The sequence below is a fragment of the Marmota flaviventris genome, chromosome 9 (assembly GCF_047511675.1).
Source record: "Marmota flaviventris isolate mMarFla1 chromosome 9, mMarFla1.hap1, whole genome shotgun sequence".
Classification (NCBI taxonomy): Eukaryota; Metazoa; Chordata; class Mammalia; order Rodentia; family Sciuridae; genus Marmota; species Marmota flaviventris.
Genome location: NC_092506.1, coordinates 123,244,733 through 123,263,344, shown reverse-complemented (window position 1 = coordinate 123,263,344; position 18,612 = coordinate 123,244,733). Strand labels below are relative to the sequence as shown.

General features: G+C 30.6%; 1 protein-coding gene across 1 annotated transcript in view; it reads left to right on the top strand.

Moving 5' to 3' along the window:
• LOC114081272 (SMC5-SMC6 complex localization factor protein 1-like) overlaps nt 1-18,612 on the top strand; it is a 47,744-nt gene that overhangs the window by 9,415 nt on the left and 19,717 nt on the right. Inside the window, exons 2-10 of the mRNA XM_071616999.1 lie at nt 1,943-2,086; nt 3,231-3,377; nt 4,365-4,508; nt 5,857-5,979; nt 7,010-7,063; nt 7,976-8,134; nt 8,931-9,094; nt 12,329-12,457; nt 13,015-13,180. Coding sequence (XP_071473100.1) covers nt 1,943-2,086; nt 3,231-3,377; nt 4,365-4,508; nt 5,857-5,979; nt 7,010-7,063; nt 7,976-8,134; nt 8,931-9,094; nt 12,329-12,457; nt 13,015-13,180 — 1,230 coding nt within the window. The remainder of the gene's footprint in view (nt 1-1,942; nt 2,087-3,230; nt 3,378-4,364; nt 4,509-5,856; nt 5,980-7,009; nt 7,064-7,975; nt 8,135-8,930; nt 9,095-12,328; nt 12,458-13,014; nt 13,181-18,612) is intronic.

Sequence of the window (18,612 nt, the reverse complement as noted above, 5' to 3'; positions counted from 1 at the left end):
AATGTAGGTTCAACAATTCAACATGTTGGCTTAGGAACTGACTTCCTTAACAAGACTTCTAAAGTGTAAGAAAAAAGGTTAAAAATCAATAATTGGGATGGCATTAAACTAAAAAGTTTCTTCACAGCAAAGGAAACAAAAGTGTGAAGAGGGAGCCTACAGAATAGGAGAGAATCTTTGCCACCCATACCTCTGATAGGGCATTGATTTCCAGGATATACAAAGAACTCAGAAAACTTAACATACACACACACCCGCCAACAAATAAAACCCCAAATAACCCAATCAATAAATGGCAAAGGAACTTAACAGACACTTCTCCAAAGAAGAAATATGAACAGTCAACAAATATATATATTAAAAAAGTCCAACATCTATTGGAGAAATACAAATTAAAACTACACTTGAGATTTCATCTCACTCCAACCACAATGGTGATTATCAAGAATACAAATAAGCCGGGTGCAGTGGCACATGCTTGTAATCCCAGTGGATTAGGAGGATGAGGCAGGAGGATCTTGAGTTTAAAGCTAGCCTCAGAAATTTAGCGAGGCCCACAACTCATTAAGACCCTGTCTCTAAATAAAATACCAAATGGGCTGGAGATGTGGCTCAGTAGTTAAATTCCCCTAGGTTCAACCCCTGGTACCAAAAAATAAAAATAGTAATACAAGTAATGATAAATGTTGGTGAGGATGTGGGGAAAAGGGTGCACTCATATATTGTTGGTAGAACTGCAAATTAGTGCAACGACTCTAGATAGCAGTTTGGAGATTTCCTCAGAAAAAAACAGGTGTGGAACTACCATTTGACTCAGTTATCTCAGTCCCTGGGATATATCCAAAGGATTAATATCAGCATACTACAGGGACGCAGCTGCATCAGTCTTTATAGCTGTACAATTCACAATAGCCAAGCTATAGAGCCAACCTAGATGCCCATCAACAGATAAATGGATATAGAAATTATGGCATATATACCAATGGAATATTAGTCAGCCATAAAGAATGACTTTATGACAAATTAAGTCATAAACAGATGGGTCTTAGACTATCATGCTAAGTGAAATAAGCCAATTCCAAAAAACTAAAGGGCAAGTGTTTTTTCTGATGTGTAAAAGCTAACTCACAATAAGAGTGGGGAGGGGAAGAATAGTTCGGTGTATTAGACAAAAGGGAATGAAGGGAAGGGAGGGAGAAAACAAATAGGAGAAACAGTGGAAAGAATCTGACATATATAAATGTACATATATAAATCCCACCATCATGTACATCTACAAGACTAGGGCCCTAATCAAGATATATTCCACACATGTATAATTTTATGAAAATAGACTCTTTTGTCATGTATAACTAACAAGAACCAAAAAAAACAAAAACAAAAAAAATCTCGATTGTAGCAGGACATAGGGTACACACATGTAATCTTGGTGACTCAGAATGTGAAGGATTGCATGTTTGAGGCTATCCTCAGCAACTTAGCAAGGCCCAAACAACTTAGCAAGACCCTGTCTCAAAATAAAAAGTAAAAAGGGCCAGGGATGTAGCTCAGTGTTGTAAAGCACCCTGGGCTCAATCCTTAGTACCTCCCCCACCCACTCTGTATCCACCCAGCAATTTGCATCATAACTTTAAGTTGGACAGGGATTAGATAAATATTTTTTATTGATTATTTGTAAGAAAAAGATTGTTACTAGACTTAGCAAACATTATTTTTCCTTTCTGACATACTAAAATCACTTTATTATTCACAACTTTTGTAGTAATAATTTTTTCCTTGAGAGATTTATCTGTGTTTAACCTTTTTTTGGAGGACATGTTTTATATCCTTGCTCGACTAGTGAAGTATTAAAAAATTATAGATTAAATTGAATACCATAGGAAGTACACAATGTTGAAATTACACTTAGTTAATTGCCTAAACCATTTTTACATACATACAGAAAGAAATTCAGAATGATGAAGATTCCCAAACCAATTCTGTTTGGAGCAAACATAGCAATCAAGAGAAAAACAAAGATTTCAGGAAAGATATGGGATTTATTGAAGTGAGAGGTGCCTTAAGAGGGACCATATGTAGAACCCAGGTAAGATTTTATAGGCTAAAAAAAATGTACATTTCTGGATTTTCTTACAGAATTGTTAGAGAAACAGTACATGGTAGAAATTACATGAATTTTGGAATCTGAAAGCTGATATCTGAATCCTGGATTTATCTAAATTCAAGTATTTAACTGCATATATAACAAATTTTTTAAAAGCATGGATTTTGATTAATATGTGGGGAAATACAGGAAGGACTTTGAACATGGTGCACTTGTGGCTGTCATGTATGAATTTTCAGATATCAGCAACAAACAAAAATGTCATTGTTCTACTCTAGAACACATGATGTTCAATTCTGTTGTTTCATATTGTGTTTTATAGAACAGTCTGTTGGTTAATTTACCAAATTATTATTAACTTAGTAATTATTAGTAGTTTATATTGAAGTATTCTTATGTGTAACTAAAAAACAATTCTAAATAGATTGAGTTTTCACTGAATGTGTCAAATATTAAAAAAGAAAAAGAATTTTAGGAACAATTTGGAAGTTTTTTAATTGAATAGTCCTTAAATTCTACATGGTAAGATTATCTAAAACTTCTGAAGTTAATACTTTTGCATGTTTTTCCAAAATATATTTGATATTTATGTGACTTATAAGACTACTTCTATGATCACCTATGCATGCTTATAAAAAAAGTTTTTAGGGTTGATGTGTCTGTTGAAATATGCAAAATATAGCATAAAATATTTTTAAATACATAAAGGATTGTAAAATGATGAAATTATTAAATAAATTCAGTTTGACTAAACATGAGTAAAAGAATAAAATAAGATTTTGTAAAAGACAGAAATTATTAAAGTATATCTAGGAGAATGTATATAAAATTTAGATAAAAATTTCTCATTTGTAAAATAAATTTCACAGTATAATGAGTAAATATTAAACATCTGAATTGAGCATACAGGTACACCAAATTAAGTGTATATGTAAACTTACTATAAAACTTAGGGAGCTATAATATGTATGTTCTGCTTTATGTGAGTCTGAATTAGATGGAATATAATTTGCAGAGCTTTTTACTTTTTGTATTTCATCTTGAGTTTTTCTGTTGGGACTTGCATTGTTGTGTTGAGGCTACATTTAATCCATAGACTAATTAAAGTAATTTTATAAATATACAGAAAGAAATGCAAAATCATGATGAAGATGTTAATGTTAGTTGTATTCTAAGTGACCATCACAAAAAAGAAAAATTCAGAGAATCCAGTAAAGATTTGAAATTTGTTAAAATGAGAAACACCTTAGGAAGGCATACATATGGAAATCAGGTAAAACTCTACAAATTAAAAATAATTTATTTACATTTACAACTTCTTTCTAAATTTACAAAGTACAATGTCATTCATGAAATTTCTTTTCATACATATGTATGAGTATTTATAAATAATTGTGTTTAGTTCTTAAAAGTAGATTCTTTTTAAGTATGTATTTATATGCACCAATTGTATAAGAAATAGCCTTACTGATTTTTTAAAAATATACGTATATCTTAATTGTAGTAGGACACAGGAACTTTATTTTATTTATTTATTTTTATGTGGTGCTGAGGATTGAACCTAGTACCTTTCATGTGCTTGGTGAGCATTCTATCACTAACCCACAACCCTAAGCCCAGAGCCTTACTAAATTTTAAGTCCCTGCTGTGTCATTCCTAACTTTATCTTTTTTCCCTTTTACCCAAAGGTATCCTTTATTTTAGAATATGTGCTATTTTCTTGCTTTTCATTATGGTTTTACCAGTTTGGTGAATTCCCAACAAATATTTGTTTAGGTTTGCCTGTTAATAATCATTTTGTAGTTCATGCAATTTATAGACAATTTTTGCTAGTGTATACGTTTCATTATTCGTGTCACATTATCCATTATCTGTTTTACTATTGATAAAGCATTTCACTTTTCTTTTAGTTGATTTGCCTATTTTAAAATTTTGAATAATTATTTGAACAGTGTACATATTATCTTGTGTGATTCTTCATATACAAGTTAAGGAATTTCTCTAGTTTAGGTTATATTCCTAGGAATGGAATAGGTGGGTCATGAGGATTATGCATATTTAACTATTCTAAAACCTGTTTCCCTGAATGTTTGTTAATGTATACCTATTCCAAAAGTGAAGAAGATTTTTCTTTTATGTAGAGCTCTGTTTTTAATGTGTTATACTTGTGTTGTAACTCCCTCTTCTTGAATTAATTTGGATTTTGTAAGATACATAGTTTATATTGATACTTGTTTAATTGTGGTTTAAATGCATATAGAAGGAAACTAAGCAAAAAGATGAAGACAGTCAAAGAAATTATACTTTGAAGAAAAAACGCAAAAAAGAAAGTGATTGCAAGAAAAACATTGAACATGACAAAATTAAAAGTACCTTAAGGAAGCATATATATTACAGAAATCAGGTAAATCTCTGTTAACAAACTGTAGGTTTAATTTTCTCTGGCTCTTACTAATATAATCTAGAAAAATAATCTTATTTTTATGATTCCTTGCTGTGTTCAATATAACCTGTATGTCTTAGAAAAAAAAATCTTGAGTTGATCTGGTATAATGTAGTTAATGTTATAATTATCTTTGGTACATAGTGAAAGCATTTTTGCATGAATACACAAAGAAATTTGAGTTAATAATCAAGATATTCAAATTAATTTTCTTGTGCATGAATATAACCAAAAAGAAAAAACAAAAAAGAGTTTCTGGAGAGAGTCTGAATTTCTTGAAATTTAAAAACAACCTTTAACTCTATACATATATGTAGTTTGAGTAATGCATTCTCACATAGATTTTGTTTTTTATACTTCCCTGGTATATATAATACAGATCATTTATAATATGAAAGCTTGTTTTTCAATGGAATTCTAAGATAAATTACTTCCGTAGTATAACTTTATTTTGCATTCTAAGCCACAGTATGTTTTTACCAGTTAAGCATTCCTCATCCAAAAATCTAAAATCTAAAATGCTCCAAAATCTGGTAGGTGTTTTGTTTTTGTTTTTAATTTTTTTTTTTAGTTGTAGATGGACACAATATCTTTATTTTATTTTTTAGTTTTATGTGGTGCTGAGGATTGAACCAAGTGCCTCACACTTGCTAGGCAAGCACTTTACCACTGAGCCACAACCCCAGCCCCCAAATCTAATAGTTTTTAATGTGATATACTACAAGTGGAAAATTTCATACCTGACCTCATGTGATGGGTTGCAATCAAAACACATGCCACAAGCATTATAAATATGGTATAAAATTACCTTTAGGCTACATATGTAAAAAGTATTTAAAACATAATGAATTTTGTGTTTGAATTTGTGTTGTATTCATTGTATATTTATTTGTGCAAACATTCCAAAATCTGAAACTCTATCTTGTCCTAAGTATTTAAGATAGGAAGCATTTCATATTTTTCTCTAGTATAAACCTGTAAACATACATTCAGAAAGACTTTCAGAAAGATAGTTTGACATGAACATGGCAACCAAGAAAAACAAGGAGGTTTCAGGAAAGACTTAGAACAGGTTAAAATGAAAACTATTTTAAGATATTGTATTTGTATATATCAGATAAAACTTTCTCAAATTGAAATGTTTGCTTTTTAAACTTTTTTATTCATTGCATCATCTTGATAAATGTTTGTGAGGCTCTTTGCTAAAGATAACATTGTATAAATGTGTTTTTGTACTGTCCATTATGATAGCATTCATGTTGGCACTATCTTTACTGCATTTGTCTAAAGTTCTTTTATGTGTATACAGAAGGAAATGAAGAATTCTGGTTTTGCCAATTATGCCACAGAATCAAAAACCAAGGATATCAGGACAGATGTGGATGTCATTGAAATAAAAAATGCCTTAAGGAAGCACATATATAGAGCTCAGGTAAAACTTGGTACTCTTGGTACTTTCACTTTTTTCTGTAATATAACCAAAATATAATTATATACATATGCACATATAACATGATTCATTACTGTGTTAAATATGTCATAATTTTCTGAGTTCATTGATCTAACAACAGTAATGTAAATATGTTGAATTCTCTGCTATTTATACCTCACTAATAATATTACAGATTAATTGTGCTTACAGACTACTATAACTTTTTGCTGAATACTTGATAGCTTAATATTTGGCTAATTTAATATTTAGCCAATTTAATTTTGGTAGCTTTGTATTTTAGTTTAGTCGGTTGCACTGTGACTTTTGATGTCTGATTAGATTAAGGGAAATTGCTTTTTGATAGATTATACAACTTTTTCTTGGCATTATTGAAGCCAAAGATTTATTGATTTGATTTTATTTCTTTGTTAGCAACGAGTTTGAGCATATTTGATACCTTTACTTCTCATTCATGTATTTCTTCCACTGCCAGTTGCCTATTCATACTCTTTGCCCATTTATTTCATTGGGTTGCTTGTTTTATATTCTTGCTTCTAGAACATTCTAAAATCAGAGTATTATCTAGCATTATAATCTATTGCAATAGATTATAATTAGCTGCAGATTTTTTTTCAGGACAATATTTTTAAAAATGTACAATGATTGTATACAAAATGCCCCCAAAGGCTCTTATAGAAACTGTTTTCCCATTTATATTTTTATTATTAGTATATTAAGGACAGTACACCATTTCATATCTTCAAAGTAAAAAATGACCTTACCTTTTAAGTTATTTTAATTTAGAAGGAGAAAATAGAAAGTATTCATACTCATTACTTATGAGAGTGTTTATTTCCCAAAATAATGAAAGTTGCTAATTTGGCCAGACATGACTATCAGATTAATTATAGCTATTAATGTGTTCCTGGATCTATTTTTTATGTTTGACCAAGGTTTCATGCTATGTAAGCTGAAATATATTTTTCAACCTAAAATGTTAAATTTTAATTATATGGTTTCTATTTTCTAGGCTGTCAGATACAACTGTATTAGACTAGAAAAACAACCAGTGTACAATGTAGAGGTAAGAGGCTTGGAGTAGGGTGGTGATGAGGACCAAAAAGAAGCTTTGTCTTTTGTTATTTTTAGTCATTTTGATTTAAAGGAAAGTGTTATCTATACAAGAAAACTTCCTATCATATTTGAAATGTAGTCTAGTGAGAAATTAAAAAGAAAAAATTTCATACTATTGTAAAAAGTGATCCTGAGAATTAAAAGCTTACCTGTGCTTATGACAGGTGAAATATATATCCTTATTCTTACATTTTATAACTGTCATAATTACTATTTTCAGATTAAATTTTTGTATATTTCCAAAGTATATTATTTTTAATATTATTATTCATTCCTTTAAAATTTGTCATTTTATTTCATGAAGTCTTTCAGAATGTTTTTCACTCTACTAATTCAAGGTAGTTACTTTTCTTGTTAAAAAGTGTCTTGACCATGGAGGAATGAATATATTTTGTGAAACTAAGTCTTACATTAGTGCACATCCTTGGAGTTATTTTATGACTCTCTAACAATTGGTACTTTTTGCTAATGTTGATTGTCCTTGATGATATCTTAATATATTCAGAAATCCTAATAGATAAAGTATGTTTTCAAGTTTAAAAAAAAATATTTGCACCTAAGAGATTCTTCTTTATCCACCAAACTTTGCACATTTCTTTTAAATATTTTCATTTTGAGATAGGAAGCATTTTCCCACTATTTAAGGCAACAGAAAATAATAAATATAACAATAATTTACATTTTTGCATCACCTTCTTGTTGTAAAACACAGTCATACTCATCATCCTTTTTGAATCACAGCCTACCCCTATCAAGTAGTGAGGATAGGAATTACCTTCATTTTACAGATGAGGAAATTAAAGAGATTTAATCCTAGAATTTCGTTCTCTGTTCTTTGAGTCATGCAGTCTTTTTTTCTTAGGTTAAAAATGCTGAATTTCCTAGAGGCGTATTGAATTTAATTGAAAGTCTCATAGAAGGTCAGTTTTTTAAAGAAGCAATTGAGGAACTTTCCTCTTTGCAAGCACATTATATCCCTCCTGTATGCCTTCTTCACGCTCTTCTAGAGAATGTTTTACAGGTAAGAACAGTCTTATGGGTTTATTTTCTTTTTCCAAAGGATGTTAAAATGTGAATATTTTCTAATTTTATATGTTTATTTTCTCTTTTCAATTGTATTTCCCCCTCATTTTAGTAGGAAATAGTTGTTTGATATCACTTTTTCTATTTTTTAATCATATTTAGGTACTGTTCAAGGATTTTTTTTTTTTTGGCTTATTTTCTCAGAATTTACAATATAACTTTCTTTTAGGTGAAAAAGGTACCTGATTTTTTCCATAGCAATAAGGTTATCCAACATAAAGTCTTGATTATAATGCTCTAGAGTACTATTTAGTAAACTACTCCTTTAGTACATTGATAGTAATCATTTATATTTACAATATTCAGAGAGAATGAACATTAGGAACAGCTGATGAAAGATAGTTTTCTAATCATGTTAATAAAGGTGCTGATTTAAAAACTAAGCTGTCTGACTAATGTTGATGATAAGAATGTTCCATGAAAATTTCTTACCTTTAGTTTCTTTTAGGTGACTTTGGGAACTCAATCTTACTGTAATCATAAAAAGAAAAATGAAAGTTTTGTATAAGGTAGCCCTAATAACTAAACATTACCTAATTTGTACATACCTATTTAGAGAGTACCTCTTAGTTGCACTGTTTAATTAGCTAGATATGATACTTCTTTCTGATCTTGTCTAAACACATACATTTGGCAAAAAGTTAAGCCACAGTTATTTCTAGTTTTAGAATGAATTCTGTGGAAACTACTTTTAACTACGGTATTTTATTTGTTTGTTTATTTTTAAATAATAGGATAATATAGATATGTTTTCCAGTCGATACTTTCATATATTGTCAGCTCTTCTTCACTTGCATCCTCCTTGGAAGTCCCCAGCCATGTCAAGATATTACTTAGAGTTGTTTCAGTGTCCAACTTGTATGAAAGGAGCTTGGTCTTTAGTAGAAGTGCTTATCAGGTAAGGAATTTCACATGTGAGGATATTAAATTTAGTGTAATAGTTGTTAAATTATGTAGAGAAATAGACTTCTATTTTTAGAAAAAGTGTGTAATATATTTGTGTGTTGTATTTATGACAAAACTATAAAAAGGATAAGTTTAGGTCATGCGAAGAAAATTAGTTTATGAAAATACATATCAAATTTCAGTCATCAGAAGTATAAATATTTCTAACTATATATAATATCCTTTTTAGGGTTTTGTTATATTTTTTCAGCTAGAAATTTGAATTTTGAAACAGGTCTTAATGTTTCATACATATGTTATCTCTATTATGCCTCTGTACATGCTATCATCTATCTAGACCTTCTTTTGTCTTCCAAATCTTGCTATCTCCAGAAATCCTATTTCTTCTTTTTTTATAGTGGAGCTACTAATTTCCTCATTTCTACTCTGATAAGTTTTCTGTATTTGATAGCCCTCCTTTGTCTTGGAAGATCTTTCTTTTTATCCATGTATTCAGTTTTAGGAGAGTCATAGCAGTGGTAGAAGACTACTGCCAGGCAAAAGGCTTGACCTTTGGTTATCTCTTTGAGTCATAAAAAAAAAAAATGACATACCATCTATATGGTTGTGATATATTAGAAGCAAGCTATTCAGCTAGGTAGCATGCTTTTATTTAGTCTTTCAACAAAATGTTTAGGGAAACAGGCACTATGCTCCATATATACTTTTTATCAGGGATAAAAAGATAAAATTATAGTTCCTTCACTTCCTGGAAGGTGAATGAGATGTAAACAAAATACCAGCATAACAGTACTAGCCAACATAGGTATAGGATGGGGAAAAATATGGTTTATATTATATGGCATTCTTCCTAATTTGCAAATCTGTTCCCTCCTTCACTGTCATTGCCTTTGTTTAAAAGCCCCTATTGTATAAAACTATTGCAGTACCTACTTTACTGATCTTGATTCACTTTATTCCCTTTATCTTCTAGGGTGCCTCACTATGCTCTTTCCATAGTATTCTTGTCATTTTCCAGATGAAAGTCCTTTATTGACTCACATATCACCTATTGAAGATGGGTGAAATTCTTTAGCAAAACATACAAGACCCTTCATGCTTTAGCCTCTGTGTCATGTATGTCTCCATTCTCATCATCACTTTCCCAAATGCCCATTGACTGTTTTCCATTTCTATCTGCTTGTTCTCATGTTTCTACCACCTCACAAATATCTGGCCACCTCCAAATTATCCTTTAAAATACAACGCAGATGCACCTCCTACCTTTTGCCTTTTCCTTTGAGTTAAGTTTATCATTCACGTAATCCTTTCTTAAGATCAGGTGCTAAGTCTTGTATATCTCCATCTTCAATATCTAAGAAAATGTCTAGAACATAATAAATGCTTAATGAATGTTTCTACAAATTAATTGATGCTATTAGGAGATGGAATTTGGACGGTTTAAAAGTAGGCTTTTTATTAAGCAGAAATAACTAGGTTTTGTTTCAAATAATCGGTTTCATTATAGGTTGAGGAGGAAAAGTACCTAGAGAAGTTGTGGAATATTAATAAATGAGCTAGGTGATGTTAGTCTCTCTACTTTTTTATACATTTGAAATATCTCATAATATGTGTTTTTAAAATAGCAAGACAAGAAACTGTTTTCTATCCCTGGCAGATCTGGGATCTTATAGAACAGAGTCAAGTATTAAATAAATAATTAAATTTATTAGCTAGTAAATACTCCCCTAATAATGTAGATTCAAGACAAGGAAAGCTGAGTCAGGTGTAGAAAGTAAGAGACAAATTAACAATGGCCAAAGACCTATAGAGGACTGTCATTCAGAATAAGGTGGGTGAAGGGTGCTCTGTAGGGACACAATACAGGATGAGATGGAACACATCACTTCTGGGTTACATCTCTCTGCAGAGAGATGGTCCTGGACTAAATGCCTCCTAATATCAAGACACCCAAGAAATCCTGAGGCACCTTTCCAGAGATAAAGAAACCTGTGAGAATAGCCTGAGTTGAGTGAAACCTAAAATCCTTAGAAAATGCAGAAACAACTGGTCTAAATGTAGCTCACTGGATTGTTTTTCTACCATTGGTGGAATGAGGCCTAAAATGGACATTAAATTATGTTACAGGAAAATAAAGTTCAATTGCTTGCTATTTGGGGAAAAAAAGTTAAGTATTGAGACAGAATAAAAAGGTATTGTTGATATAATTAATCAGAAACTTAGGAGGTAGTAATAAATATTATTCCCTGAACGCTATAATCTTAGGTTCTCTTTTAAAATACAACAGTCACTAATATGGCATTATGTAAAAACGTGGATGTGTAACCGATGTGATTCTGCAATCTGTATTTGGGGTAAAAATGGGAGTTCATAACCCACTTGAATCAAATGTATGAAAGATGATATGTCAAGAGCTTTGTAATGTTTTGAAGAACCAATAAAAAAATACACTGTAGAACTATGCTACCTAACCCAGTAGCCACTAGAGACATATGACTATTTATATTTTAATTTAACTAAAATTTTATAATTCAAAATTGAGATCTTCGGGTGTCTACTAGAACATATTCATCATCACAGAAGTTCTCTTGGATTTGATGACTGTAAGAGATGATAGAAAACAAAATATCAACTTATTAAAACTCAGGACTGGGTTGTGGCCCAGTGGTGGAGCACTTGCCTAGCATGTGTGAGGCACTGGGTTCGATTCTTAGCACCACATATAAATAAATGAATAAAATAAAGATCCACCAACATCTAAATTTTTTTAAATTATTAAAACTCATAAAATACAGCCCTGAATAACCTTAATTTACTAAATAATGAAAAAGAAAATAATTGTGAATAAGAAAGAAAGAATTTTAGTGACTGTTAGAGTCTGAGAGCAAAACTTACCATTTGGATCAAAAGGACTTAATGAAATTCCTTTCTTTGTTTTTATCAGTGAAATAAATACAAAGAGAGAACACTGGTAGTTGTTAAATATCATGATCATTGATAGAGAAATTATAAGTATATTATTAGGAATTAAGTAGTCATGAGATATTGTAGTGGTTTAATTTTTAAAGGAAGAAAATGTTAATGAAATTTTATTGAGCTTCCTTTATATTTTGTTGAAGAAAATTTCATGAAAATTACATCGGTATTCTAAAAAAAAAAAATTTTATCCACAAATTACTCTGTGGTTTTGATTGTATGTTATAGATTGTTGGTTCCTGTCTTTCAGGTCTTGTCTTTTCAGTGAAAGTTTTTGTCACCAAATTTCAGAAAATATTGGGTCTAAGGTACTCCACCTAACACTGCTCAAATTTTTCTTTAATTTGGTTGAAAGTGAAGTATGGCATCTAAGTCAAAAGTAAGTTTTAATCACAAAAAAACTGTACTTTTCTATATTTCTACTTTTTTACCTACCAATTTTATGATTGGTATACATATTCTAAAAAGTCAACTGTTTTCTTTTTTAGAGTGGGTTTAAGACATTTTCAGAAACACTCTAGTGACAGTAAAGTTTTATATGCCCCCTTTTTTTCCCCCTCAGTTCACATTTTTATTTCTTGTTCTTTATTCAGATAGATAAATGTGATTTAACTTTAAAGGATTTATATATTTTAAACTTCTTTAGTAAATGAATGCTGAAGAAAAATCTTAAACACTGAATTTATGATATACTTAATAAGTTTTCCCCATACTCTAAACTTGTATAGATTATCGTTTATGTTAGTGTGATTCTTTTTTTTAACTGTGAGGCTATTTTTTGTATTTTGTCCTTTATTGTAATTATGTTATAATCTTTACATGTTATGACCTTTTTTATATTAAATCATTGCTAGTAATCTTTTGTGTTTTTGACTGAAGATACCGCTATCATCAATTGGGGCATAAACATTTACTTTTTGTTCATATTTTCATTAGGTTGTATGACTGGCCAGATTCTCAGAGTCTAAAAATAACAGGAAAGGCAATTCTTCTTGAAATCTTTTGGTCAGGAAGTGAGACCTCTGGGCTTTTGACCAAACCAGTGAATATGCTTTTGGAATGGACTATATATTCTCACAAAGAGAAATGCAAGTCTAATGACGTAAGTAGGATTAATGGCCTATGGAAAAAGTATACTGGGTCTTCTTTATTTGTAGGTTCTGTATCAACCAACCACTAATCAAAAGTCTTTGGGGGAAAAATTGCGTCTTCCTTGAGCATGTACAGACTTTTTTTCATGTTATTATTCTGTAAACAATACAGTATAACAACTGTTTACATGGCATTTAGATGTATTAGATATTATAAGTAATCTGATATGCTTTAAAACATATGGTAGGATATGTTTAAATTACATGCATGTACTATGTTATTTTAAGGCATTATTCACAAATTTAGTTACCTGCAGATTTTGGTATCTAAGATGGGTCCCAAAACAAATCTCCTGACAGTTGATGAGGATGACTGTACCTTGAATGAACACACCTTTTCTTTTTCTTTATTGTATGAATATTTGTATGAATATTGTATGGATACACTTTTTCTTTATTGTATTAATTACTTTTTGTTTTCTCTTTAGTTTATCTAATTTTAAGATAGATGTCCTTAGAGACCAGCTTCTTCATCTCTCACTTGGTTATAGTAGCTAGTAAATGTTATTTGATTACTGCTATGAAATCTGTAGCCAAGATTTAAATTTTTTTACTTTTATATATTTCAGAACTATAGTAAAAAAAATTGAATCAATTCATACAATTTTGGGGAGGCACTATAATAAGAAGCTTTGCTTTTTTTTTAAACTACCTTTCTGGATGTTAAAAATTATTTGCTGAAATATTTCTTCATACGTAGATTTTACCTGTTACAGCAAATTTAATACTTGGAGACTTTAGTGTATCATCTATCTGTAATACAGTTGGGAAAATTAAATGCAGTAAAATATGTGAAGTGATAAGCTGGGTTCCAATATTAAGATAAATTAATATTGATATAAATTTGATGTGGAGAGAAGGATATTCTAGGAAAAATAGGACACCAAGAATTCATGACAGATTGTCCAATATTCTTGAGTTAACCACATCATAATAAATATAAAAAATAAGGGTAGATTGAAAAAAATGTTGCAACAAGTAAGGTATACACTAAGGGTTTATATTCATAATACATAAATATCTTCTAGTAATCAATAAGACAGTAAGCCCAAAGAAAACTGAGCACAAATTAATAATAGGCAACTCATGGACAAGGAATACAAATATTAAAAATTTTTCAATCTTTCTATTATTTATAGAATGTGAAATTTTAAAAATATATATAATATTTATACACCAAGCACTAACTACACCCTAACTAATCTACTAAGCACTTTTGTATCTTATTTATTCTTTACAGTATCCTGAATTAAAACTGTAAGGCTTGTCATTTTATGAATACAAAATTGAAAGTGAGAGTGACTAAATACATTTTGCATGTTTGCAAAGAAATTGAGTCTCTTTATCCTCAAAAGTCAGGCATTTTGGTCTTCATATACCACTTTTATCATTAAATGAATTAGGATATTATTTTTGTCTCTCTGCTTACAAAAATTTTTAAGTGATTTTTTTAGTGATTACTGTTCATTAGAATGCTATGGAAGGGATTATTCTTGTTTGTAGGAGGGAATGTTGAAGTATCTATAAAAATTTAGTACTCAGTAGTTTTACATAATTAAATGAATCCATAAGAATGACTGTGGAGCTGGGCGCAGTGGCCCATGCCTGTAATCCCAGCAACTCCAGAGGCTGAGGCAGGAGGATCAAGAGTTCAAAGCCAGCCTCAGCAAAAAATAGAGGTGCTAAGTAACTCAGTGAGACCCTGTCTCTAAATAAAATACAAAAAATAGGGGTGGGAATGTAGCTCAGTGGTCCAGTGCCCCTGAGTTCAATCCCCAGTAACACTCCCCCATCCCTCCAAAAAAGAATGTATTGCACCATGGTACTTAATGATATGAAATTGCAAACAACATAATTCCCTAAATCTTCACAGTGAAATTATTAAATTATATACAAATCTCTTCTGCTATTCTATACAATTGTTACAAAAGGGACAATTTTGTCTAGATAACTTGACAAGGAATGATATCTATTACATATTAACTAAAATGGGGGAATCCAGAATATTTAGTGTAGTAAAATTACACCAGCGTATAAAGAAAATGTGTAAAGTATAGCAACAAACTGGCATGTTTTGAGTGCATACTAAATATTACTCACCTTTCTCTTTAAGTATGATCTGCTTTTGAGACTTATCATCTATTTTTTGTGTTAATTCCTGCTCTTTAATTTTTAATTTTTTACTTTCTCTTCTGTTTTCTCAAATGTTTAGATTTATTTCTTCTTGGTTTTTCTTTCTAATACTTAATTTCCTTTGGAGTACAATTTGATCTTCATTTTATAGATTTGCTACTTTAATGTAAGTCATGCTTATTATTTTTTAAAGTATTTTCTATTGTCAGTTTTTATTTCTTCTTTGATCCAAGAAATAATTTTAAAAAGGTCTTTTAAAATTTCTAAATGGATGGGGTTTTGTTAAGATGAATGGGTTTGTTTGACTATGCTTTTCTTTGTTAATTTCTAATGATAAATTATAGTTAAGGAATGTGCCTTATACAATTTATACTTTCTGGAATTTACTAAACTTTTCTTTTTGTCCCTTATAAGATTAAGGACTAAAACATGTTTTCTTTGTGGTTTACAGTGTTCTTTGTCACCTACTATATCAAACTTCAAAAATTATTTTAATCAACTCTTCTGAATTGTGATTTTTTTCATTTTTTAATTTTATTAATATATATATATAGGACCATTTTGTTTTTCTGAATTCATATATCACTATAACTGCTAGAGTTGTGATGCCTAAGTACTATAAGTACTAGTTAAGATGCTTAGTTAGGAAATATTCTCCTTGGAGGCAGTAAACAGTGGTTTGAGTGGAAATCTTTAGTGTCAAACTATGCTCTCATATTAGTTTCTCATCATATATTTTCTCAGATCTATTTTTTTCTCCTCTACTGTTTAAATTCCAATTGAATTTGTATTATACTTCCTCTTCTTATCCTCTGTGGGTTTTTGTTTTTTCTTTTCTATACTTGTAGCATTCTGAGTAGGGCATTTTCATTCAATTTTTAGTTTACTTTTTCTCTTCAGCTACATTCTTAATGTATTGTTAAACATGATCATTGCATTTTTTCCCTAGAAATTTTTTACTGCCTGCTATGATGTGTTTTTATGGTGACTAATACCCTACAAAGTTTTTTTGTTGTTGTTTTTGTGGTGCTGTGCATATAAGGCAAATACTCTACCAACTGAGCTATATCCCCAACCCCCTGCAAAGTTTTTAAGGTTTCTTTTGTATTTGAAAATGGGACAATTCACAATAGCTAAACTGTGGAGCCAACCTAGATGCCCTTCAGTGGATGAATGGATTAAAAAAATGTGGCATATATACCCAATGGAATTTTACTCAACAATAAAAGAGAATCAAATCATGGCATTTGCAGGTAAATGGATGGAGTTGGAGAAGATAATGCTAAGTGAAGTTAGCCAATCTCCAAAAAACAAATGTCGAATGTTTTCTCTGATATAAGGATGCTGACTCAGAGTGGCGTAGAGAGGGGGAACATGGGAGGAATAGATGAATTCTAGATAGGGAAGAGGGTTGGGAGGGAAAAGAAATGGGCAGGGGACTAGCAAGGATGGTGGAATGTGATAGACATCATTATCCAAAGTACATGTATGAAGATACGAATTGGGTGTCAACATACTTTATATACAACCAGAGATATGAAAACTTGTACTGTATATGTGTAATAAGAATTGTAATGCATTCCACTGTTGTTTATTTTTTTTTAAAAATCAATTTAAAAATTGAAAAAGACAATGGCAATAAGTTTTTATATAATCTATGACTGATTATTTCATATCTGAAGTTTTTGTGGGTCTGTTTTTATTGTTATTTCTGCTGTTTCCTTCCCTAGTGCTTTTTAATTTTTCTTGCAAACTAGTTATCATTCGCTGTGTGCTCTCAATTACATTTGAAAAATTATTTGTAGAACTAGTTTGCCAAAGATCAAAATATCTTCCTCTAAAAAGAATTTATGTTTACTTCTGCCAGGTGCCTAGTTGTACTACCAGTCAAAGAAAACTCTAATCCAGTGTCTGTCTCATGGACCTTGGGTAGTTCAAGTGAAGAAAAAGGGTTTAAAAATGTAGTTTTGCTTTTGATTCATTCTTAATCTTGGGGTGAGGTCCTTCAGTGTCTTAGCTTATTGAGAATTAGGCCTTAGACTGTGATCTCCCCCTCCCCTTTTAAAACCCCTTTCCCCTAGACTCCTCAAAACACAGCTTTATATCTCAGCTTTTTTTGATAAAATCAGCAGGAATCCTCAGAGCAAAGTCAGTTAGCTTTGAATGCTTTGCTTAACTTTTACACTTCTCTTGGATCTTGGCTTAGCAATTACTCATAATTTATTGTTTCTCTTCAGAAAATACTTTATCTAGTTCATCCAACGTTTTGTTTTCAAAACTGGTTTTATCAGAATTCCCTAGGATTTGATTAACAGAAATTCTTGCTAGGCTCTATTTATTTATTTATTTTGATTTTTTGGTTTGTTTGTTTTGGTTTTTGTACCAGAGATTAAACCCAGGGGTGCTTAACCACTGGGCCACATCACTAGCCTTTTTTATTTTTATTTTGAGACAGGGTCTTGCTAAATTGCTTAGGGCCTCAACCTCCTGAGCCACTTGGATTACAGGCCTGTGCTACCTCCCTGGCTCTAGTTTGTTTTGTTTGTTTGTTTTGTATTTGTAGTTTGACAGAATGCCTTTATTTATTTTTATATGGTGCTAAGGTTCAAACCCAGTGTCTCAAGGCAAGAAAGCGCTGTATCACTGGGCCACAGCCCCAGCCCTCCTTGCTGTTTTTTAAAGTTCTATTTATTGGGCATGTGATTCATGCTTCAGGAAAGAAAAAAAAAATCTTTTAGGGTGTTAGGGTTTTTTCTCTTTTGTAAATCAACATTAAAAATTAGCAAGATTACTCCTAGGTATAACTGGATTTCTTTGGAATCAAGTAATACTATATGTGACTATAACCAGGTAGATAGGCACTTTTTTGCACATGTATATGATTTTAAAAGAAGCATGACTATATAAATATATATAAATTGAAAATATTCAGTGTTTAATCTTCAACCAAAATAGAACTATCTACACCTAATTATCAGAGTTGATTATAGTACTTGTAAGCCAGAGTTTATAAATTACCATCTGTCTTTTTTTTTTTTTTACTTTTAATAAAATAAAATCATTTAAGAGAGAAAATATTTCATTATAGAACATTTCCTTTCTTCATCCATTTGATGAATAAATGAAATTTCATATTAATATCTGAAATCAATAACAAAACTGATGTTTTCACATTTTACTAAATCACCAATGGATAACCACAGATAAGAAATTGCTAAAGAAACACTGATAAAAATAGTAACAGATTTAT